General features: G+C 34.7%; 2 protein-coding genes, 1 long non-coding RNA gene and 1 pseudogene across 4 annotated transcripts; 3 read left to right on the top strand and 1 right to left on the bottom strand.

Moving 5' to 3' along the window:
* Positions 1-259: 259 nt before the first annotated feature.
* On the top strand, positions 260-6,555 carry LOC133694464 (probable serine/threonine-protein kinase At1g54610). Of its 2 annotated transcripts, none has more exons than XM_062115975.1 (8): positions 260-528; positions 1,055-1,484; positions 1,800-2,084; positions 2,186-2,503; positions 3,023-3,250; positions 4,346-4,446; positions 5,091-5,208; positions 5,886-6,555. In XM_062115975.1, exons 2-8 carry the CDS (start codon positions 1,122-1,124, stop codon positions 6,216-6,218), a joined length of 1,746 nt encoding a protein of 581 aa, XP_061971959.1. In that variant the 5' UTR covers positions 260-528; positions 1,055-1,121; the 3' UTR covers positions 6,219-6,555. The 2 variants fall into 2 exon arrangements, with proteins under 2 accessions (XP_061971959.1, XP_061971960.1); XM_062115976.1 differs by lacking the exon at positions 260-528 and adding an exon at positions 559-786.
* Positions 6,556-7,942: 1,387 nt separating this feature from the next.
* Positions 7,943-9,695, top strand: LOC133694873 (uncharacterized; annotated as a pseudogene).
* A 1,461-nt stretch (positions 9,696-11,156) lies between these two features.
* LOC133694061 (uncharacterized) lies at positions 11,157-12,292 on the top strand. Its single transcript, XR_009842225.1, has 2 exons — positions 11,157-11,446; positions 11,972-12,292. It is a non-coding gene; the product is annotated as an uncharacterized LOC133694061 (long non-coding RNA).
* Positions 12,293-13,594: 1,302 nt separating this feature from the next.
* On the bottom strand, positions 13,595-23,986 carry LOC133695117 (uncharacterized). Its single transcript, XM_062116935.1, has 15 exons — positions 23,632-23,986; positions 23,313-23,543; positions 22,510-22,824; positions 22,214-22,321; positions 21,260-21,449; positions 20,052-20,314; positions 18,900-19,026; positions 18,506-18,567; positions 17,089-17,349; positions 16,927-17,003; positions 15,505-15,596; positions 15,050-15,132; positions 14,565-14,636; positions 14,278-14,403; positions 13,595-13,816 (listed from the first exon to the last, which is right to left on the bottom strand). Exons 1-15 carry the CDS (start codon positions 23,767-23,769, stop codon positions 13,784-13,786), a joined length of 2,178 nt encoding a protein of 725 aa, XP_061972919.1. The 5' UTR covers positions 23,770-23,986; the 3' UTR covers positions 13,595-13,783.
* Between the last annotated feature and the right edge of the window lie 1,763 nt (positions 23,987-25,749).

A 25,749-nucleotide genomic window follows, 5' to 3' on the forward strand; every position in this document is an offset into this window, starting at 1 on the left:
AAATTATGCTTTTAATATGGTGATGCGTTATAATACTAAATATAATCTTATTCTGTGTTTTTTTTTTTTTGAGTTAAATTCAAAATTCATAATATTTTTTTATTAGTAACATAACATTTACCCCTGCAAAAGAACAAATTTCTAAACAAATTAACCCATCTAAAACAAATTAAAAAAGAAAAGAAAGATGTAGAAGCAAAACATGCCCCCAAGGAATGAAAAAAAAGGAAAAAAAATATAATATGAGGGAGAGGGAGATTGTTGTGGATTTGACTTGGAACAAAACAGGAAGTGATCAGCTACTGTTTTGTTTGGTTTGATTGATTCTCTTTATTTTTCTCTTCTTTTCTTGTCTGAAACAAAGACCCCAACCAAAAAGAAAACAAAGGAAGGAAGACCCCAAAAGAGACCAAAAAACCATTCCTTACCACCGCTTCCACCACCACCAACAAAAACAAAACTTTTTTCAATATTGTACTCCTTGTATTCTCTCTGTCCCTTCTCTCTTTTCACTCAGATTCAATCAAAGTAAGTATCTTTCTCAATTGACATCACTTTCCATCCACTTCCCTTTCAGATCAGTTTTGCACTTCTGTTTTGTCTTCAAAGCTAAATATCTTGTCTTTCTCAATCCACTGCCCTCTTTTTCTTTTTTTCTTCTCCACTTGGGCTCAGATCATTTTTGACTTGGCTTTCTAGTTAATGAATCTTCAAAGGGCCTAAATTTTGAAGATTAGGTTTCCTCTGACTTGTTTTTATTTATATACCTGCTCTAGGGTTCTAAGGGTGAGCTCGTTTGAACTGTGGAGTTTCTATCTCCCGATCTTTTTTCTCTCCTGTTTTTTACTTTTAATTCTGATGTTTTTGTCAATCTTGAGAATTATGAATCTGGGTTGAGGATTTTCTTGATTTTGGAATGGGAGTTTGGCCAGTTGAGCTAGTTTGACCTGTGAATTTTAAACTCTGTTGGATCATGTAGTAGATAGGAGTTAGTGCAAATTTGTTATTTTCTTGGATTGTTTTAATGCTTAGTGGTTAATTTATTGATTTGCAGTGGTTGTTTGCTGATTCTTGGGAAACCCAGATAGACCATGTTGAGAAATGAGATGTAGGTTTAAGACATGGGGTGTGTTCTTGGGAGAGAGGTATCTTCGGGCATCGTTTCAGAGTCTAAAGAGGTTAAGAACTCAAGAGTTGAATCCAAGAGGAAAGTAGAAGATGTTTCAGTGACAAAGACCGATACTACTAGCAGTGTTGTTGAGATTCAAAATGAGGAAACTCAGGAGGAGAAAGTTGATGGGGATAAAAAACCTAGGGGGGAGAGGAGGAGGTCAAGGCCAAACTATAAGCCGAGTAACCTGCCCGGACAAATGCGTGGTGAGCAGGTTGCAGCTGGGTGGCCACCCTGGCTGTCGGCAGTCTGTGGAGAGGCACTAAATGGATGGATTCCAAGGAGGGCAGACACATTTGAGAAGATTGACAAGGTGAGGTATTATTTCAGAATTCAAGATTCAGTGGTTATGTTGTTTCTGAAACTAACAGTGAAATAGTGGTTAGTTGGGTAGAGAAGTCCTATCTTGAATGCCTCCCACAGATGATGTAGCTGTTATCTCATTATAAGTAATATTATACTAATGGTAAGTTTTAGTTCAAATTCAAACAAAAAAAAAAGTGGTTAGAGGCATTTGAGATAGGGGGTTCGCCCTATATAACATGGTCATTTTTTTTTTTTCCAATTTGTTAATGTTTACCCAAGTTAATTTTCTTGTTCAAATTGTTGCCTCCATCCTTGATTGTAGATTGGATCAGGTACATATAGTAATGTGTACAAAGCTAGAGATCTATTGACAGGGAAAGTTGTTGCCCTTAAAAAGGTTCGTTTTGATAATTTGGAACCAGAGAGTGTGAAGTTTATGGCGAGAGAAATCCTCATTTTGCGAAGATTGAATCATCCTAATGTTGTAAAGTTGGAAGGTTTAGTTACTTCCAGGATGTCATGTAGTTTGTACCTGGTATTTGAGTACATGGAGCATGATTTAGCTGGACTTGCTGCCAGCCCTGCAGTAAAATTTACAGAGGCTCAGGTTAGCCCAATTCTGTCTTGAATCAATAGTAGAGTGGATATCCTCAGAGCTATTATTGAAGTTGGTTTTTTATCAAACATTTGCCAATGTTCGCACCCCAGGTTAAATGTTACATGCATCAACTATTATCTGGACTTGAGCATTGTCACAAACGCGGTGTGCTTCATCGTGACATTAAAGGATCAAATCTTTTGATTGACAATGAAGGAATACTTAGGATTGCTGATTTTGGATTGGCGTCTTTCTTTGATCCTAATAACAAGCATCCAATGACAAGCCGGGTTGTTACTCTGTGGTATCGGCCTCCTGAGCTTCTTCTTGGGGCTACTGACTATGGTGTTAGCATTGACCTGTGGAGTGCAGGCTGTATATTGGCTGAGTTACTGGCTGGGAAGCCCATTATGCCTGGTCGTACAGAGGTAACTATTATCTTGTTGCAGTTGAAATTTCATTTGTCCAGCCTTTTGATACATGTACAGAAGATGATTTTCCTTGAGTCAATTTAGTTCCCAAAACTTGATGCTAAACTGCACCTATGTAATGGTGTAGGACATGCATGGATACAATGCTAGGGCTTACATTAAAGCTTAAGATCTTTTGGCTTTGGCAGTGAAAGGTTAACATAAATGAGCTATTGATTAATACATGTATACGATTTTGTAGATTATGGAACACAGAATCAGTGACAAAAATTAGCAAAGAATGTGAATATGAGTTTGATAAATGAATAGTTGAATTTTTTGATATGTTACACACCTTGGCAGTGGTTGCAGTTTTCTGCTTGAGTCTTAGCTAGTTTTCCATGAGAATGGTGCATCTTGGTATATTGTGCTTTTGTTTGTGTGTGTGCAAAATTGCAAATTATTCAAATGCAATATTACACTTGAATGAATGTGCTGCTCTCAATTCTGAACACAAGTGTTTCTTTGATGATCTAGGTAGAGCAACTACATAAGATATATAAGCTATGTGGTTCGCCATCAGATGAATACTGGAAAAAATCGAGGTTGCCAAATGCAACTTTGTTTAAGCCTCGAGAGCCTTACAAAAGATGCATAAGAGAGACATTTAAAGATTTTCCACCATCATCACTTCCCCTCATCGAAACTCTTCTTGCAATTGATCCAGTGGAACGTCAGACAGCCACAGCTGCCCTAAAGAGTGAAGTAAGTTATGACATTTTCAATAGTTTTGTTGTCTTTTGGAGTCTTCAACTTTTGCCGCATCTCCATACTTGTGTTATGGTAAGCCTTTTCTTTCTGTCAACTCCTGTCAAACCAGTGTCTTCTTCGAGGGGTCCAAAAAAATGATAGTTGTTTGCTTTGCTCTGCTCCCTGAATTCTGGATGACATTAGAATAAACATGATAGTAGATCTTGGATTCCCATATGATCTTAAATTTTCTTGTTGCTGATGAAAACCCCGGATTACCACTGTGTTTATATAACCTCAAATAAACTGGAATTTGAAGAGGGGGGGGGGGCAACCAAGTACTAGTCTGGTTGGTTTGCTTGCTGTATGTACTTTAAATAACCCTGCTACTGAATTTTATAGTGATCCAGTAACTAGCTAACCTTAAGGGCTCAGAGACTGTATAAAATTCTTAAGTGGATTTCTTTTAACTTGAGCACAATCATTTCTTGTAAATCAGAAATAGATTGTCATGTGCCTTCAAAATTAAAGGAGGAAAGGAAACCTGAATGGAGAGTTTTTTTTACCAAAAAACAGTTCACAGTAGTTAATTAAAAAAAAAAATTGAAGTTTGGGACTCATTTCAGTTTGACTCAAAGTTCAAGGTGGAATTGGTTAATTTAACCAATATTTTATTCTAGTTATGAAGATGTAGTGTTTTGCTCTCTGCTTTACACTTGATGATAAAAATTGAATAAGCAGATTTTGATCATTAGGAACAAGAATAAAATTAATCAGCAGATTACGACCATTAGGTAATCAATTACACTGCATGCTTTTTTTTCCCTGGAAAACCAAGTTGATTCAGTGATGGCTTCTGCCTCAATGGATCTAAACCTGATCTTGGCATTTGCTAGCATCATTGACTTTGAAGTTTTATGGTTAGTTTGACATTAAAGCATTGGTTATATCCCTCAAAAATTTAATACTCTATTTTATTTCTTTTGGAATTAAAAACTGGTTTAACTTATAAAAACAGAGGCGTTCCTCGTAATGATATCAAATTATGTGAAATATTTTTGTATATCATGCTTAATCATTCCATTCATTACTGTAACTTTTATTATGCAGTTCTTCACAACAGAACCTTATGCTTGTGAACCTTCTAGTCTCCCAAAATATCCCCCAAGTAAGGAGATGGATGCTAAACGACGAGATGATGAAGCTCGAAGGTGCCCCATTAGATATGCTTTTGTTATTGTTTTTGTGCAAAATCTTGGTAAAAATTAACCTGTCGCTCTCTCTCCCTCCTTCCCAGCATGCACAGCCTTGTTTATAAGTAGATGAGTGGGTGGCTAAGATGTGCATGTACACACAAACACAACCTTTGAATGTTAATATTTTATCTAAACCAGCTATGATCTGCTTATATGATTGTGTTTTTCTCCTAGTATTTGGTAAAATGATTTCTGCAGACAGTACAAAGCTAAAACATCATTATGATTCAAGGCAAGTTTTTCTTCGACAGGTTTGAGAGACACTGTATATGGAATGGAGTAAAACATCTACAAAACTATTAAGTCAGAATAAACTAGAGTTAGCACAAAGGAATAAAAGAAAGCAAATAAACTCAATAAAGTCTGCTTTGATTGTTGTCAGTCTGTTCTTTTTGTGCTTTCTTATACATCCACCCATGGAAGTTGCCTGGAATTTTAATATGATCAATATGCAACCATTCTACTTTTCCCTCATCTGTTTTGTTTTACATCACAGATGCTCTTTAAACATGTCCTTTTCTCTTTCGTATATGGTGTACCAAGTGTTTGTTATCTCTTCTTCTCTCTCTAGAGAAAGTCATTTTTGTTTGATTGTGTAGACTAAGAGCTGCCAGCAAAGCCCAAGGTGATGCTGGAAAGAAAACGCGAACACGTGAACGTCATGCTAGGGCAATGCCAGCTCCTGATGCCAATGCAGAGCTCCAGTCCAATATTGATGTATGTCTGATAATTTACCCGCATGAACTATTGTTGCTTAGTTTCTGGTGCTTTCATTTACAAATGCTTAGACATACATGCCATAGGATTATAGTTTCTATGCGAAGAACTAACCAAATAAATGGATATAGCATGTGGGGAATGTGTGGAAAGACTGTTACTTTTCCACCCTTTTCATAGCAGTAGATTTGACACAAAAAAATTCCCATTCGCCAATGCCACTTGTGACTTGTGAGTTTTATTCATTTTATCCGGACCGGATGTTTAATTTTCAAGAGCTTCATTTTGTTCCTTTTGCTACTTTCAATGTGTTTGAGATTGCCTGGCAAGGGAGCATCCTCCTTTTGTGCCGCTTTTAACACTCTGTTTGGATGGATTGGGTACAATCCTTTCTAATTGGAAGGATTGAAAAATGTGATGAGATAGAAGAGATGGATCCTTCCATTCATTTTTGGAGTACATATCCATCTTGCCAAACAAGGTATAAACACCTGTTGTCTCCCTCCGCCCTTCTTTCCACCATAACAAAGAGTAGAGGAGTTTCTAATACCAAGTATATGAGAAATCTAAGTTTTCATAATCATCACAATAACCCGAGAGAATTTTCAGTGAACCGATGACTTAATTTGCCTTGTAGTTCTTTTAATTGTTAATCATGCTGTTTCTTTCTACAACAGAGAAGGCGCCTAATTAACCATGCAAATGCAAAAAGCAAGAGTGAAAAGTTTCCCCCACCACATCAGGATGGAGCTCTTGGCTATACTTTAGGATCTTCTCACCACATTGATCCTGCGCTTGTTCCTCCTGATGTGCCATTTAGTACTACCTCATTCACATACTCAAAGGAGCCAATACAAACTTGGTCTGGCCCGTTGGTTGACCCTGCTGGTGTCGGTGCTCCAAGGCGAAAGAAGAAGAATACAGGTGATGCACGAGGATCGTCAAATCTGCCAACTGGAAAAGATAAAAGCAGAGATACTCAGTTAAAAGGAAAAAAGAGCATGGCTTAAAACCTTGTTGCATGCATGGATACCAGATTTGTTAACTGGTGATTTCCCATACAAGAGTCACACTGCAATCTGTGTACTAAAACAACTTGATTCTTCACACACACAAGAACATATTTACTTGGTTAAAAATGTTTCGAGAGCTGAAATCAGATTTTCTATTCTCTTTTTCCCATTTTAGATTTCTTCATTCCATAGAAGAAAAATTTCTGCCCTCTTTGGGGATGGTGAGAAACTTCCATTGATGTGTACATGTTTATTATTCTTCCTTTCCATTAGAATTTTCTTGTTGAAAACTAAGTTATGTTCAGATTAGTGAAAGATGCCAATAATTCTTGAAGAGTTCCAGGAAGCCCGACTTCTTTATTCCTTTGGATCAGTCACATGTCTAGATTTCCTTTCTGAAGTCAAGGAGAGTGATTAGCGCGAAGTTTGTAAACTGCTGTAATAATAAAAGCACTGGACATGATCAATATTCAATGGTCAAACATAGGGCAAGGAATGCAAAATTTGTCATGTTCATCATAGCAATTTCTCTCGAATGATTCCGGCCCAAACAGAATCTTACGGCATAGCTTGGTTAATATTTTGGTGACATTATCTTCTTCCTTCTCTCTCTACTTTTATGGCGTGAAGGTGAAAGGTTGCTGTGGCATTTTGATTGCTGATGAAAACCATTTCCAAGGCCCGGATCAAATGATGTTATTTTATATTTATTTTTTTAAAAAAGTTAGATTTCATTTTAAAAAATAATAATTAAAAAAGCAAACCAAATCGTTGGTTGATTCGATGATCCTCAAGTTTAACCAAGTTAATTTTCACTTGGTTTTTTAAAGCTTAGTCTATATTGAATTAACTCCGTTTAAAAAGAAATCTAAGAAACCAAACGACCTCTAAACATTAAAAAATAAGCACCCAACACTTTTCGAGTTCTCTCTCTTCCATGTTTCGTAAACATACTCTTTCAATGGTTCCTGAAGCTCTCCTCGAGCTCAACACAAACTTGGTTTTAAAAGAGGAATCACTCCATTGAAAGCTATATGATTCTTGTTTTATATTATTTTACATGTATCATCAAGGAAAGCCATTGAACTTGAACCTTAACCTTGAACAAAACACTAGTCTATGTCTGCGTTGTGTTGAATTGGAACCGGTTTAAGCTAAGAGCTTTGAACAATGATTCAAGACCACACTTAACAAAAAATATCAAGAATAAATAATATATATTTATCAATTATATTTTATAAAATGAAAATTATCTCAACTTAATAAAAAGCTTCAAGTACAAAATAAATATTACTCAAGACCCCATTTGTCAAAAATATATAAAAAAATAAAAAAAATATATTTCTTAAATATTTTAAGAGATATCATTTTGCCCAAGCCACTGTGTCAAACTTAATTTAATTTTTTAAAAAAGTTGTCAATAATTGAGTTCTTAAATACTATGATCAAAGAGGCTTGTACTAAGCTGTTAAATAAGTTCTAATATTGATTTCACAACATTTTCTTACAATAAAATTTTATAATATCATAGGATGATTTGTTGCATGATCGGATCCACCATGCTAAGTTCAAGCATTTGGTGAGTTAAGACAGTTTCTTTTTGCACAAGTGGTGAACTACGCACTATCTATTAATTTTCTGGTTCACTTGGACCTCTCATTGATCATTGGTGATACGTTTTATAAATGTTCGGATGTTCATTCTGTTGGTGTGGCACGCTAATGGAGAATATACAGTCAATGGAGTTTAGACATGGAAGGCAGCTTGTTCATTCAGCTTTAATACCTTTGGTTAAACGTTGTCTTATGGAAATGTGGGAGGCCTGGCTGGAAAATGTCTTGCATCCATTATTTATCCATGCACAGCAAGCTCTTACCTTTTCTTGGTCCAGTCTCTTGAATGAGGGTAAAGCAAAGGTCCCAGATTTCCTTGGCATCCTTGCTGGGGCAGACTTGTGAGATGAAGTAATGGAAGAAAAACGGCTTCGAGACCTAACTCAGTACTGAGATGTGCCTGCTTCTCTCTACAGTAGCTTCACCTGGACTAAATAACGGGCTTCGTTCATTAGAACAATCTGCCAATGCTAGCTAGCTGTATGGACGCGTATTCTCTAAAGGAATTGGTGCATTTGCATCAAACTCTATGGTCAAGTATGTGCACATAAGAATAGGCTTATGTTGATTTTTTGAAATGCTCTTTGTTGTATTTTTATTTTCTTCCCCAAGCCCTACTTGTTCTTCGAATTTATAGTTTTCTTTTGAAGCAGAACAGCTTGGCTGTTCTGGCATTACTGATTTGTTTAGAAGCTTTCACATGGACAGATGGTGAAGCAGTGACAACAGTTTCATCCTTCTGTGCTAGTGTGATTCTTGTAGCAATCTTAAGAGTTTATTTCTAAAGATCTGTTCTCTGCAATTATAAAAGCCTTGGCGCTCGAGTCAAATGCTGTTATCAGTGCCGATCTAGTTGGTCTCTGTTGAGAAATATTCATATATCTCTTTGATAGAGATCCAGCTCCCAAGGCAGGCAACTTTTTATGCCCCGTGTTCTTTACGGTTAAAATATGTCCTAGTTTCATCCTCCTATCTATTGATTCAGCTGGAGCTTTGAGCAATAATTATAATTTGCGTTCTTGGTGCTTCGTGTTGTCACAGTTGATTCAGCTGTAGCTGCTCCAGAAACCGGAATTGATGAGGGGGGTACTATAAGATTGGCATCCACCGGGATGGGTCCGGCACCACCAGGTTTTTTCGGTGGCTTTTGTGACATTATAACTTCTTAGCATGTTGCAAAACACTTTTTTTCCAGGAAATGCCAGACTGCTGCTTTAAGCCCTGAAATCATAGCTAGGGAAAGTTCTGGTTTACGGGTAAGGAGAGTTCATCAAGTCACTTTAATTTTTTATTTTATATATAAAGAAATACATCATTTTAAAAAAAATCAAAGGGTATTAATTAGGTTTTTTCCATGCTGCACGAGTTAATCTAGGTTTTTTATTGGGTCATACTAGATCAGTTACCTCTTTATTTTTTATTGAAACTCAACTCAAATTAGGTATTGAATCGAACAGATCACGAATCAACCTGAGACGGGTTGAGTTTAAAAAAAATGCTTAAAATGCTGGTTAACTTTTTCTTTTTTTTCCTTCTCTAATTAATTGTTATGTGCTTTGCAGCCTGAGCTTCTTGTGCTGTTGCTGGATAGCACAAGACTGCTTTGGAGGTCCATTCGGTCCACCTGGACCACCCGAACCATTTGGTCCATGACTAGCTGCACCAAATGTTTGGTCTACCATCTCTGTTTGTACCTTGTAGGGCTTTCTTTCCAATTCCTCAGCCCTTTTTCATAGGGAATTCTTATATTTCGATCTTGCTAGCATCTTTCTGATACAGTCTTGCAGTAATATCTGTTTCTTCTCAAAGTTGTGAGCTTGCTATATTGTTGAAAGCTCAGTCGTTAGTGCAGATACGGTAGCCATTGATTCAGCAAACTAACACTTCAAATGTTTCTGTGTTTCATCCTTCTCGAGAGACGAGAGAGAGAGAAGAAGAAATTGCATGCCCGAAGTTTCATTGATCAATCAACCACAGGGTGCTTCAATCTTACTGATCAGAAGAGTAACACGGGAAAAAAAATCAAAAGAACAAAAAAAACACAAGTGACTATGAAAGAAATTGTTCTTTAAGAAAATATGTTGTGTCGGCAAAAGGGGGGGAGGCGGATCCGTCACGTCAACATTTGTATGCAGGCGGTGTTTCAAGGTGGAGTGTCGTGGAGTTGATCGCTGTCAGAAGCAAAAGTCTTAAACCCTGACATCATTAGTTTCAGCTAAGTTTGGACACAAATTTCACACGAATGGATTGTGCGAGTTAATTATCTTTGAACTGATTAGAACGTTGCCTTCTTGTCACCCAATTTCCAGCCATAATCTCTTACCACTCTTGATTTTAGTTAAACCTACGTAGTAAGATGCTGGCTTATGAAATTAAGAGTAGCATACCTCTTTAATAACCCTATTCTAGGAAGGGCATGTTAATTTGGCATTTCGGTTAAACTGGTTGCATGTAGTTTCGTTATTTTTTAAAAATAATTTAGTGTTTTTTAGATCATTTTGATGTTCTAAAATCAAGAATATGTTTTAAAAAATAATATATATATATATATATTATTTTGATATATTTCTAAACAAAAAAATATTTTAAAATACAATATTTACTAGATTTCTAAACAAACACGAAATGGCTAGGATATAGCTAGGTGGAAGCTGGCAAAATTCCTAGTTATCTTGAATAATTAAAAAATTTTGGGTCAAAACTAATAAAATTCAAGTTTTCCTTCGAAAAAAAATTTTGTATAATGAGACATAAAATTTTATTTATTAAAGTGTTTTTTAACTAATTTTTGTAGAACAAGAAATTGTTATTCTTGTTAAAAAATAGCTCGAGAAATTAATGCAATTATCTATCAATGTAATAAGCTTAGGAAAGCGACTAGGAGGACATCAACCTTGTGAATAGTGAAGTTGATGAACTTTGTGGAGCAAGAAAAAATATCTCCTTCCATGGAACCATGTGTAGAGTGAAGTTGATGAGAAAGCATGCATATATATGTTGACAGTTTGGTGGTTTGAACGTTAGGTTTGCGAGGAAACTCACTAGTAGGATAACATTAAAGTTGTCGGACGGTATTTGAAATTATCAAGTTAATTTGTTTTTAAAAGGTTTTTTTATTTAGAAAAATATTAAAATAATATTTTTTTATTTTTTAAAATTTATTTTTAACATCAATATATTAAAAAAAGGTTCCAAAAACACTAAAAAAAATAATTTGAAGTAAATTAAAACTTTAATTTTAATGACAAGCGGGTTGCATCACAGCACCAAACGGGTAATTAATTAATATCTATTACGAAGAAGTATTATGCATGACTTTTTCTACTTACCAGTCCAAGGTTGTTCTTGAGATTTCAACATTCCTTATCTCTTAAGCTCTCTTTTCCTTTTTTTTAATATAAATATGGGACACTACTATTGTTTCTCATCTTATTACTAGCTAGCTTAATTGCATCTCGAGATACAGGTTGTTTAAAAGAGCGACTTATTTAAAAGAGAGAAGATGCCACCACCAGGTTGGGGACCGCCGCCGGGAGGACCACCCGGAGGCCCGGGAGCTTGTGGCTGCTTCGGCTTCTTGTGTGATGGTATCTGCAGGGTTGTGAATTCATGGTGAGCTTTTCTTCTCTTTATTGTTGTTCTTGTTAATTGTAGGTTGCCATGCTTGATCCATGATTGATGATATATAATAGCCCATATTCGTGTTATAACTGATTTTCTCATGAGATGTTGTCCTCCTTCGATCTCAAGAGGTATGGTACATGAACTTGTAAGTTTCTTGAATCTTTAATGTTCTAGCCAATATGGTATATTAAATATTATCGATGATCAATTAATTTTCTTAAGAACAAACAATTCACACACTATTTATATATGATTTAGGAATATTATGACAATGACAATCTTTTTTCTGGAATGGAAATATAACACGAGCAATGATTCAAGAATTTATTTAAAGTTTTCTTTATGTTTAGAGTTATTAATGATAGGCTTTAGTCTTCTATCTTTTTCTGCTATATGCTGTGTCAAACTAAGCTTTCCTTCTTCGTTGTTTTTTTACCCGTTGTGAAGAGAAACTAGATTTAATTTATGACAAGGTTCCAGGCAGTGACATGGTTTTACCTTTTCTGTTGACAGCTGCTATGTTCTGTGCTGCTGCTGCATCTTTGAAAGGTGTTGTGGACGAGGTGGACCAGGCGGTCCAGGCGGTCCAGGTCGTTTCTGATCACCGCATGTTAACTTGTTGATTGTTATGAATACAATCGTGGCATAAATAGTGGGGATCAAGATTTGTGACTGTTTTAATCCCACCACCCTCGAAGCTTTCTTCTTCGAGTACCTTGTATTGTTGTTAATTACTAGGGTTATGTGATATCACAACCAGACGGAATTTTTTTTTCTCGTATTTTTACGTCTTGTAATAATATTATGACATGGGAGTGCTGCTTTTCTTTCCTCTACTCATGATCACGCATTTGTCGGTCTTTTTAATTCGAGATTATTTCTTGCAATGTGATTGCCGGCATTGATGGTGATTAGGAAAACCTTGTTGCCAGAGCAATAATGGATTACAAGGGTTCTCCTCACTTTTAAATAAGGTTGTTAATTCCATCTCATCTCATCCAAAATGATGAAAATATTTTATATTAATTTTAAAAATAAAATAATTATTATTTTATTTCAAATATCGATTTGAATTTTTCAGATAAAATTCAACTAAAATATTCCAGTTTCATTTTGCATATTCCATTCCGGGCTTGAAAAGCTTGTTTAAATTGAATTACTTTTAAGTTATAATTCTATTTAATCTTAATTATTTAAAAATATTTTAAATTTTAAAATTATATTTGTTTGACAATATTGTATAATTTATAATTAATTTATTTTGAATTTGAATTATGTTTGTTGAATTATATATATATATATATATATATATATATATATATACACACACACAGTACATGTACTCCGAAACCATACGTCAAAACGGTCCGAAATATTCGATTCAGAATTGACACCATTGATGCTATCAATGGAAAGGCTGCAGGTTGAACCAAGGCAACAAAAGAACATGGGAGTATAGTTATCATACTTGGCAGTTGGCCAGATCGACCTCAAATCTACCCAAGACAACATTGCTACGACATCATTTTAAACAAAAAATTAAAAAAAATCATAAAAAAACCGAGTTTAATAACTACGCTAGGAATCAATTATCAATTATAAAACGGTGTGAAACTAAAAGCAAAGGGTGTCATTTGAACTTCAAGAATATTAGATTCAAGTCTTGTAAGGAAAACAAATTCAGTAAATTATTGCAAACTTTGCTTCAAGAATCTTCACTGCTAGTCCGCGGATATAAGATAAAGAAAATCTCAAACATGAAAAGGTTAAAATTGAAGAGCATAAACAATCGTTTCAAGACCATCAAGAAGTGCTCTGCTGCACAAAACCTAGATTTTCTTATCCCTTCCACAGGTCACCTAAGAGGTTTTAGGTTTGTATGATTAGGGACTTGCAATCAATAGACAATATCCTGATGCACCACCGAATATTGGCCGATTCCAAAAGGTCCATAAGAGGTAAGACTTAAGAAAGAAAAACACCCTTCCTGTATTACGAAATGTGTCTATTCCACTTTCATTTTCAGAAATTCTAGGGTCCTGAATACCTCTCCACCATTATCCACATATCCTTGTATTGTTCGAGTTTCACCGAAAAACTGGGTCAAAAAAAGCAGTGAATTTGCAAAGAAGAAAGTAAATGCTCAATGAGATGAATTTAATTTCCTAAGCGTGGGCAACTAATCAGTTCAAAAGTCCATGGATGTAGCCCCACTTTACAACCTCGATACAACATAAAGAGAGTACATCCATTTGACCTACATGGCTGTCTCAATTTCAAAGCTAAAGCTTAGAGCACAAAACCAAAACCAAATCCTTTCCATTCTCAATCTTCTTCTTCAGATGCCTCTCTCAACCACTACAACAAAGATGCATATAAAACGTGAACTCGCATGTTATATGGTGCAATAATAGCATCATGCGTCAAGTTTAGGGGAGCTATCCAATAAAAGAATAATAGCATAAGAAGAAGAAAAAAATGTTTGGCAAAGATTTCAATGACTTGAGTATTCATAGGCTGCAATCCAGAGCTCATCTAACTCTATATTTGCACGTCCTCTATCCTTCTAACTCTCATATTTGGATGGGCAAACAATCATGCATGGATGATGGAACATATCAGAGAGTGGGTTATGAAGGCCTAGAGCTTCTCTGAATTTATTTACCAGGCTGTGATTATAAAGGCTCCTATTTGTGTGAGAAACAAGATAGAACTCGTGACAGCCAACACAGACAATTGACATCCAAACATGGAAGATGCAGTGTGATTGCATATGTAACTAATTCATTAAACAGTAAGATTAGAGTATTAAATCTTACTTGAATGAGTTTTTCTGACTGCTTGACAAAAACTTTATCTGATTCTTCAGCATCTTTTTTCTCATCAGCCCACCTCAATATGGCATCCTCTTCTAAAATGTCTTTATCATATAAAATATGCAAAATCTGAGAGAAAATCATATGATCCGATCAGCAACATGACAAACAACAGTTTACATTCACCTATTGAAGCATCAATAAAGATTTGTTTTTTGGGTCGAGGCCAGGATATCAGAAGTTATTATTGCATAGAGATCAATAAACATAATCCAAGAAAATAAAAATACCTGGGAAAAATGTGGTGAGAACTCCTTAACAGATTCCAGACACATTTCTTCAAATTTCATTATCACTTCAATCTGTACAAATGATATCAAGTTAACACCCGTGGACAACTGAGGGAACTGTTTGTGAAATGAACTATCTTATCCATCCAAATTCTTCATGAAAGCAACAAACAGAACTATTTCATAGATTTCTTCAAGTGAGAAATCACCTTGGCAGTCAGAGTGCATGACAGGAAGAAACAGAATCGATGATTTAGTGGAAAAACATATATGTTTTCCCTATAAATTAATAAATGGAAGTAAAACTCTTAACATATTCACTCCACTAGTAGTATATTATACAGAAGTAATAAAAAGATTGTCCATAGAGAACGAATATATAAAAATTTGAATGAGGTTTCTCTCTGAAAAGATGATGTAAGACTGATAAAAGATAATGAAAGATATGTAGACAATGGCTAGTCAAGAAGATCAGCAGTGCAAACCTGGTCATCTATTTCTTTTGAATAGAACTTTAGAAGGTTGTTCCATGCATCTATAATGCTTGCTGCATTTTTGCGCAATTCACCTGAAAGGTTACATGAAATATTAATTGAAGCCACAGAGTTTAATTCATCCCTCCAAACCAACAATAAGAAAAAAGAAAGAATAAAAGCAATCACAATTGTGAAGGGGTTAAAAGCAGGAATTAGTTTTCAAATCATGACAGATTCAAAGCATCATTTAATGTGTTCCATCCTACCTTGCCTAACAAGCAAAATGAAATAGGTTAAAACTTATGCCCATAAAATATTACCCCTTATCTAGAGATATTCACAAAATTTCCAACATATTTTCACTCATCAAGAACAAATTATTGTCTCAGATTATTCATAGAAAAGAAAATAATTCACTTGCATGAATGTGTAGTACCACATGGCACAAGTACAGAACTAATTACCAGCAGTAGCATGTGGAATCTCTAACGCCTGTTTCATCATTGCATAAAATATTGCCCCAGCACAGTCTGCGGATGTCATGTTGTATGACAACCTAAAAATTGAAATGGGAAATGAAATTAAAGGTAGAATACATAACTTTGAGCAATTATATGTTGTTGATAATATTAAACAGAAAAAGGAAGATAAAAATAAAAATTGTTAGGTAATCAAGAGGAAAGGAGTAAAAACACATCATCCATCTTAAACCTCACACAGGCAAGGCTAAGATGAAGGTTTCAGACAAATTAGTTCTATCACTTCAATATTTTCCAGAATGCAACCATTCTTCCAAACCTTTTCCTTCAATGAGTTCAAAGGATTAAGTTTGAAAGGTTCACAAGGTTAATAATGCTAAAGAGGATAAAAAATATAGCGATAATTTAAAAATTGATTTGCAAAACAAATGTGTCGAATATTTTATACATTATGGGAGACATGGTTATTAACTACTTGTCTACTATTCAGAAGCAGTAGAGGAAGAAGCAGAGTTAAACAGGCAATAATACCTGTTCATGAGTGACAGCCAGCCAAATACAACAGTCCCTTACAATATTTAATATCACCTTATTTATATGTATTTAAAGAATTTTATAGAAAATGTAACTTAATAATCACTTATCTAGATAAAATTATGAGCTTTTTATACATCATTACTCACACTTTATGTGAAAGTTTGTCCGTCCTACATCTAATAGAAAGTTATGAAGAGAAGACTACTAGTTGAAGAAGATTGAGTGGTGTTACTGGTTCAAACAAAGGTCAAAACAGGATCTAAAAATGAAATAAAAAATAATAATTAATACTAATCACATAATTATTGACTACATCAGCCATTTATTGAATTCCGTTTACCAAGGGGATTCCAACTGCCTCCTATTTCAGCCCTGGCAGATGGTGGTAACAAAGCCACTCAAAGGTTCAAAACTCAAAACATTATTTCTTTTATTGACTCGGAAAAGGCTAGGCATCATGGCATGTACAGTTTTGTGCATGAAAACGAGCAAAACACTAAATCAAATGGTTCAGTGCAAGCTTTCAGCTGGGACACATGAACCTGGGATCTTTTATGTGTTTCAATAGACAATTGATAATAAGCCTTTATTAAATAAATTATTTAAAAGAAATAAACTAAAAATCAGAATAAGGTATTAGTAAGCCAAAAGAGGTAACCAGAGGAAGGTGAACAGGTTAAAAAGTAGAAAATTATCAGAGCTTTTGACGACGAGTCTTCATTATACATGTGTAGATTATTATGTATGAAATTGAACTTGATAAACTTATTTACCCTGTAAAGTATTGATAAATAGACATCTGTGTTATGAGCATCAATACAAGATCTATGTTATGGGTCCAGTTAAGAAAACAAAAATAATCTAACATACCGCAGAGAGTTCATTTCAAGAATTACATCAGGTACTTTGATATTCTCATTAACAGCCCTCAAAAAAGTTGCTTCAACCTGCAAAACAAAGTGGGATATTCAAGGTTTTGTGGGAACTATAAGTGAAATTTTTGTCGTCATCCAAATGCTGCGTGATTTTCACCTCTTTCTCATAGTAAATGGAATCATCTCTAGAATCTTCAGCATCATCGTCTTCAGAATCAGTGCCATTACGACCAGGCTTCAACTCCCCAGAAGTTGAGAGAGCATTTCCATCTAGATTTAAGAATTCCAAATCATCCTCCAAAGATTGAGTGGCCTCAGCAAGTTTATCAGCAGGAATGGGTGCAACTGAATGTCTCCATTCTTCCTCGTGACCTCCCTCACATATTGACCAAACATGGCCAACACCACCAGGCCCGAGCTGAAAACCCATAAAAGATATCAAGAAAGAGCAGAAACGTATTCAGATTAACAATAATATATGATGATTATCAGATCACAATAGCAAGGCTCAATGCTGTGATTTTTTTCTTTTTGAGGATAGAAAAGATATGTTATTAGATAAGAACAGTAAATTCATAGAGATGAAGGACGAGAATTCCACCAAGACAGAAATAAAAAATCTGAAACAACAAAATGTGAATGACCCACCTCACAGTTTTTCTACAAACTTTCATATCTGTTATTACTAGGAACACTCTATACACAACCTTATACACAACCTCAGCCTCAACCCCAAATGACTGGTGTAAGGACAACATCTGTGACAGAGGGTTGTGAAGTGCACTAAGAGAAAACTTGAATTCATAACTTAATCTGGCCAGCATCCCATTTTGCTTGCCAAAGAAAAGGAGAAGCAGGTGACTAATAGATAACACACTTTTTACTGATAAGTAACAGATTAGCATGCCTAAAAACCCTGTCTCATTGTATAATTAGAGTGAGGAATTGGTTCCCCACAGATGAGCAATAATTAAATGTGTATTGTCTCTGTTGTAGAAAATTATTAAGATTTACTCAATTCTATCACCCAAATAAATACAATAGCTCTTGTCAGCATCTCGCACCCTCCGCACAAAGACTATATAAACTCACTGATAATGGAAATCATACAGCTAAACTAGGAATTATAATAAATCATCCCACAAAATTACATTTGCCTTTCACCAAAATGCTACACAGTCACAACACCAAATGGCCATGTGAACTAAGTCTTTAAGGATTATTACAATTCAGACTCTCCTGAACTACTGTTTTTCAGCAGGCAAAATAAGTGTTGGAGCCAAAAATCAAATAGCACTGACATATGAAACTTTAATCACTATCACATCCCTCCCAAGTCTTTGATACCATGGAGAAACCTTGTTATGCAAGGTTGAAGTAAAAATTCCATTTATTTTTGGCACATTTTTCCCTTAAAGAGAACTTTCCCCGCTCTCATACAAATTATTTTCACATAAGATACTTTCAAAGAAAGGGAAAGAGGAGAGGAATGATAAATCTACAATCAGGCATATAAAACACAACTAAGAGATAGCAGTCTCAGGATCATACAGAAACCAAATTTGAAAGCTCACCTGTGATGCAGGCGTCTCAGACATCATTTCCCTATTTAACGTATCCATAGTACATGTAATTGCTGCATATTACACAAATCCACTTGTACATTAAGGAGTAGAACTATTGTCTCTTCTTCAATATATTCAATTGTTTCATCCTGATAAAAAGCAATTCTTGTGCATAACATATCCTCAAAAAATAAAGTGCATCCCTATCAAACGCTGCAGATAGAACATTAATGAAACATGATGAATAACATCTACCTTAAGAAAAGCAAGACTACAATGTAAATAGTAAAGACAAACATGTACAGCTTGTTTCATGCTGATGTAATGTCAATCAAAAAAAGAAACAGAACAATTTAGCAAAGCTAAAAATACAAGCTATAGCAGGTAAAGCACCAGAGCTTACAAGAATCTACGGTTCCACTGCTATTATCAGCATACTCCAATTCTTCATCACTATCTTCCACAGTTGGCTGCTGATATAAAGACACCTTTGAATAGGAAGGGACAATAAACTGCTGTCCAATCACAACCTGGAGAACAAAAAATATTAATAGAAACACCTTGAGAGAAGATTGCATACATGGATTTTCGATGAATTGTAATTCATAAAGACACCATGAAGAGAAATAACTCCTCATTAAAAAGAAAGTTTAAAATTTCACAAAGGAGGTGAGGAAAGACCATGCCAGCTGAAAATGCAATATAAACTATAAAGAAAAACGCAATTAGATCATAAAACAAATTTTTTGACCTGATAAACTTGAGAGACTTTATGCTTAATTAGTAAACAGTAATTTAATCAAAAATCATTTCTTGTACAAAATCCCTTGAGTTATTTACAGCAAATTAAAACCATGTTATCTGTTCTTATAGAAAACACAAGTGAAATGCTCAAGCCATGCCCCATCTTATTTAAGCAAGCCTATGATGTATCTTCTTTTATAATCAGGGGCTAACATTAAGGGTTTTTTTCAATCCATCTTTAAAATGTAGTTGAAGAAATCAAAATATATAAAAGACCATTAATTTAAGCAGCCAAACTTTAGTGCTGAAGTCATCCACTCTTTACACTTATTCTCATGATTTATATTCAAGAGTCAATTTCATATTGAAAAATTGAATTATGAGATTACAGAACATGATTTTTTTTCACATGCTGTAGCAGCAAAACCTGTCAGGCAGGCAGAACTCTCTGAGTGAAGAAGGATGGGTAAGTCAAATGTCCACTATTTACACTTATTCTTGTGATTTGTATTCATAGAGAATTTCCTAATGGTTAGCATTCACAGTTGCATGTCCATATAAATCCAAGTCAAATGGAAACATTGACACTTCAGAATTATAACACAGGACCGTATCTGTCCACAGTCAACATTTCAATCATTGCAGAAGCATTCCTAAAATAAAATCTTTTTTAGTTCAAGTTTCATGTCCAACATGTTTATCAGCATGTGCATCCACAAACTCAGGTAACATGCCAAGTTCAAATGCAACAAAAGTCTCACAAGGGAATTCAGCTAAAATTAAACAAAAAAGGTGGAGTTCTAGTTATTACCTTGAAAGACAATACCACGCCAGGTTCCAATGCTGCTCCTGATTTTATTACCACTCCATCACATATTATTGCATGCCTTATGTCACAGCCATCTTCAATAGTGACGCTATCCCATATATAGGAACCTGTTATTGAAACATTTGATCCAATTGAACACCCTTTCCCAATGACAGAATTCGAAATATTGGAGTTGTTCCCAATTCTAGTGCCTTTTCCAATAACAGTAAAAGGACCGATACGTGCAGAACGTGATTGCTCAATTTCTGCCAAAAATTAAAGTCATGAAATAGCTGTCAGCAAAATGATTACAAAAAGATAAGCCAAATGGAAATGATAACTAGTTGCTACTCTCAATGAGATAATGTGTTGATAGGGAGATGGTTAGGAGGGGAAGATACCATGTAAATAATGAGAACAATCACAATAAATAATAATAAGTAGGAAGAAATACCATGTTATCTTCTCATTGTGGAAAACCACTTCACAGTACAAATAAATAGACTATAGGAAATCAATAAACGATCCATCAGAGCTATAAAACATGCTTGATGTTTCCAACACTGAAAAAATACACAAGTTCTACTGCCTAATCCCAGTCAAAGCACTAGGATTTCTTACATAAGAAAAACACAAGGAAAAAAAGGACAATTATTATGATGAAAATTAGCAAATTACAAATGGAGAACAAGAAAGCATCCTTTTACTGAAGAAGAAAAATAAGGGCCCCAGAGCAAAGAGCTCCCAAATCCTTTCAATATTAGAACAAAAAAACCCTGAAAACAGCCCCAAGCAGAAGACCATAAGGAAGCTAAGAACAAACCCACCCAGGAAGATGACAATACAGTTTAGAATTTAGATAAAGATTGATTCTCAGATCTTATTCCAATCCAAATTTATATCTTTTTCCCATTCTTTCTTGTGCAAATCCTCCAATGCATCGATAACAACTCCTTCACCCTGCCCAGAATAACCCAATACATGGGAGAAAACAGGCTCCCAAAAACAAATTAATTAATACAGATGGATCAACTAAAACATGATTCTATCCGTCCAGAATAGATGTGCCAGCAAAAACATAGATCTTGGTGAAAAATAATCAGCACATAAAATGCAACGCATGGATTGCTATTACTAACAATCAATTTCAAATAAAAGGGCAGGGAAATTTAATTACTATAAAATATGTAAAGCCCATTTAACATCCATACCTGATGCTCGGTACATCCCTTCTCTTTCAAGATGAGTAGCAGAATTTCCAGAAAACATCACATCTGGTACAAATGGGTAAGTCCACCTTTGAATTATGTCCTTACTGATAGTGTCATAGCTTCGATAGTTATCAATCCTAGCCGCATAACTTGAGTGAATTTCATGAGTGAATATTTTGTAGCCCATAATCTGAAACACATAAATACTGGTCATAAAATAGTATGAAAATTATCATAAAAATTACAACATCAACAGAAAAGATACATTCAATGGAAGATAGTGAGAAAAGTTATAGGTGAAATCAGTACTCAGGAAATAAAAATCTTGATGTTAAATTTATAATAAATTTGCTACGATGTGAATTTAAAAAAAAAAGTGAGACGAGATATTGTAAAAAGAAACAAACGTCCATGAATAAATAAATGAAGAGAAATGACTTGACTGCATCATATCACACTAAGAACAGCAATGAATAAAAGTGAAGATTATAGTCTATCATGAACTCTCTTCTTGCAACTCACAGATAGAGCACTTTTTACTTTTTTTGGATCGGTAACATGCAAAAGCATCCATATAAAATTATGAAATTATTTTTGACAGGCAAGAGAAAGAAATTAGTGGCTAGCTAAAATGAAAACTTGAACCTCACTAATTAACTTGAACCTTATTAATTAAGGTTGAGAAAGTTACAATATAAGCCTGGGATTGAGCTAAGCTTTTTGTTTGAGAGGTGTTGTGCTTAAGCTGTAAGATTGAAGATTATGTAAACATGCTTCTTACCTGTTTAACTCGAAACTGTACATGTGCATCTGTGTGCTCATTGTGTGGTGCCGTGAGTAATTCAAACTCATAATCTCATAGATAGGATGTGTATATACATGTAATCATGCATATTATCTCTAGTGAGAGTGCGTTTAAAACCCTACAAAAAGACATGCAAGAAAAGAGCATACATCGTCAACCAGCAATCCCTTTACAAAATGACGGCGTAGGTGTTGATAGTCAAAGTTGTCAGTGAAAAGACTAAGAACTTCCTGGGAGCATATATCAATATAACAATCCTGTAAATGAAAAAATAATACTTTGGTGAGTAGTGATAAACAAAATAATCCAATCCAATCTTAATCCTGGAAATTAAAATAAAATCAAAATATAAATCTCAATCCATCAAGTGAAAAATAAACTACAGTGGTCATTGCATGGACAAGAAGTAGATCAGGGATTGAGAACACAAATCCAAGGGACACACCTGCTTGTCATTGTGGAGACAAATGGAAGGATTATCACCAAGCAATGCATTATCAAGAGGTATAATCCCTCTCAAGTTGTCGGTCTTTTCCTCGTAGAAAAGAAGCTGTTTTGTCTGAGGATCTATTGCCAGAAAAAGCTCGTCAGTACCGAGCCGTGATTGATGGGTAATCGGAGATTGTTTTGACTGTTTAATAACCATAGTCATCACAGCATTACTGTCTTTCTTCCTTCTCTCTTTATGTTCTTGAATCACTTGTGTGAGAGACATGTTGCTCACTGTATCCCCACTAATAAGTACAAAATCTCCGTTTATCTTCAAACAACAAAATTAAAAATTAAAAACAATCAGCACATTGATGAGTAAAACAAGACAAAACAATCAATTGGTACCCTGCTGCTATGGTTGGTCTAGTGTCCATAGACCAAATCTATGCTGCAACAACCACTCAAGAATTTGACTGCGAGCATAAACATGACAATCATACAAAGAAAATCAACACAAAAAGTTACTATTCTAGCTTCAAAATCACCAAATCAAAAATACACCACCTCACATATTAACAAACAAGCAATCACATTACACAAATCGATAACAAAACCAAAGCTGATATCATACAAACTTCCAAAAACATAAAACATACAACACACCACTAAAATTCACAGCCACAACGATAATCAACAGAAATTTTTCATGACCACTTCCTTAACTAACTAAAAAATAAACTATAAAGCCAATTATTCAATTCAAGATTTTTTAACAATTTAGTCCCCACTGAATAGAAAACAAGTAAAAAAACATACCACATTGCGCTCGTAGATCAATCGCAGAGCGTCGCCAGCGCTAACAGAATTATGAGACTCGATAGTTACAACGGAGAAATTCGGCTGCAAAATCCACTCGGATTTCTCCAAATACTCGATAACTTGTTTAGAATGCGCGCAACAGAAAACAAAAACCTCCTCAACTCCAGCAGATTCTAGCCACGCCAATGTGTAATCTATCATCGGCACATTCACCAACGGCAGCAACACCTTCAACAAAACCGAATCAATCGTTTCAAAAAACAATGAACAAATACATGTATTTTATACGAGTATTTTCATACGGATGTGCACGTACTTTAGGGCGTTCGAGTGTGATTGGACGGAATTTGGTGGCAAAGCTATCGGCTAAGAGGATGGCTTGGAGCGGGTGACGGGTGAGGTCCTCTGTATCCTCCGAAACCCTAGCTGCCGCACCTTTTCTCTGTGGAGGCATTTTTTGTTTTGCTCTCTTTTCTTCTCTGCTTTAGGTTGTGATTGCAAAGGGGAAGTGATTAAGGAAGGTGATTAATAATTAATCGATTAGGGTTTTTTGAAAAACCCTGCTACTTTACTGTCACTGTGAGTTGATCAAACCCCTGTAGTGTTTTTGGAGAGGTGATTGCAGGGGAGGATTTGTAGTTTGGGGGTTTTGGTTCTCTGTGGTTGGGTTAGAGATGGTTTTTCGTAAGCTGATAGAAGGTACACGTGGAATATATTTGTGTGGCGTGTTTAGGGATTTGGATTTGAAGAATTAGGATTAGAGGTTTGTGTTTGGGCCTTGGGGTGTTGGACTCCAGGCTCGAGCTTTATGGATGTGAGATTTAATATTTGGGCTTGTGAGTATTTGGGCTTTTAAGAAATGTTTGTGGGCTTTAGATTTGAGGTACCCAGGTACAGGACGAAAGTGGAGGGAAGAGATTTTGAAGTAAAAATATTGCTAGAAAATTGGATTATAAAATATTTAAATTTAAGACAAATAGCATTTTGGGTACTGCCAAACTCATCTAAAACCTACATCAACAAACTTTGTCATTGTAAATATCATTGGTACCATTCGTTCGTTCAAATGAAAGGGCTGAAATATCGTAAAAATTGTGTTTTAAAATGTTTTTTTACTTTAAAATATATTAAAATAATAATTTTTTTATTTTTTAAAATTTATTTTTAATATCAGCATATTAAAATAATTTAAAATCATTAAAAATAATAATTTTAAAAAAAAATAAATTATAAACAGCATTTCGAGACACCCTTATGAACCTTCTATCTTTCCGTAACCCATCACGTCACGTATTGGACCAAACCATTTGAGAGATTAATCGTGTTCAATTTGAGCTTAAACAAGTCCCGGACGTGACATAAGTTTGATTCTTTCAAATTGATAAAGAACATAAATCATTGGAGGGTTGACATGGATTATTTTTTAATCTTTAAAGATCAAATCAAAGGATACTTTAATGTTTTTTTATCCTTTATGTCATCTTCTTTATTTGTAGTGTATTGACTATTAATTTAGAGCCCAATACCTAACCTTTTAAATGCATATCTTGACCCTCAATTTTTTTTATTATTTTTAATGAATATCTGTGTCAGTTTATGTATACCTCGACTAATTTTATAGGTCTTAAAGTTAACGATCATATAAATTTTCAGTAACCCTGATGTTTCTGAGACTTCAACGAGTAATCTCTAAGAATCAAACTTAAAGTCCGAGCAATTGAGTTGTACTCCTTAGATTTACCTTGAAACTCATTCATGGTAGACATCAATGTCTAATGTTTAAAATGTGTATTTCAAGACCCGTACATAGATAAAGGATATATTTTGGTAATATTTATTTATTTTTTAAAATATATTTTTAACACAATTCAACAATAAATAAAAATAAAAATAATAAAAATTGAAAAGCATAGCTGTACCGAACAAACAAACAGTACTAAAGAAACTAAAAAAAACAGGGGGAAAGAAGTGAAAAGAAAAGACTTCCACTTTTTTAATAACTCATTGACAGTTGACAATGTCTGCATAATGTCTAACACAATAATTTAGAAACATGTGAGAGAGAGAAAGGGAGAAGAAACCCAGAAATTTTAAGAGTGCTTAGAAAATAATTAGAATATTTTCGCTCAAGCTCGAAAATATTTTTATTATTGTTATTTTTATTTATTTCTTGCCTACCTCTCTCATAGAATATTATCTTCTACGAAGTAAGCATTGGGAATTATTATTTTGATCACTATAAAAATTTTCAAAGAAAAACCCCTGTATTGTGGACTGTTATTACCCCAATAAATCCTGAGACATGGTGTAATGGACCGACTTATCATCATCATTTCCGTTTTATAATTTGCCGTTCATATTGTTATTATTATCCTTTTACATATAGTATATTATCGATTGTTAATAGTGTTATTATTTAATGATCGACTCTAGA

The sequence above is a fragment of the Populus nigra genome, chromosome 5, assembly GCF_951802175.1.
Source record: "Populus nigra chromosome 5, ddPopNigr1.1, whole genome shotgun sequence".
Taxonomy (NCBI): Eukaryota; Viridiplantae; Streptophyta; class Magnoliopsida; order Malpighiales; family Salicaceae; genus Populus; species Populus nigra.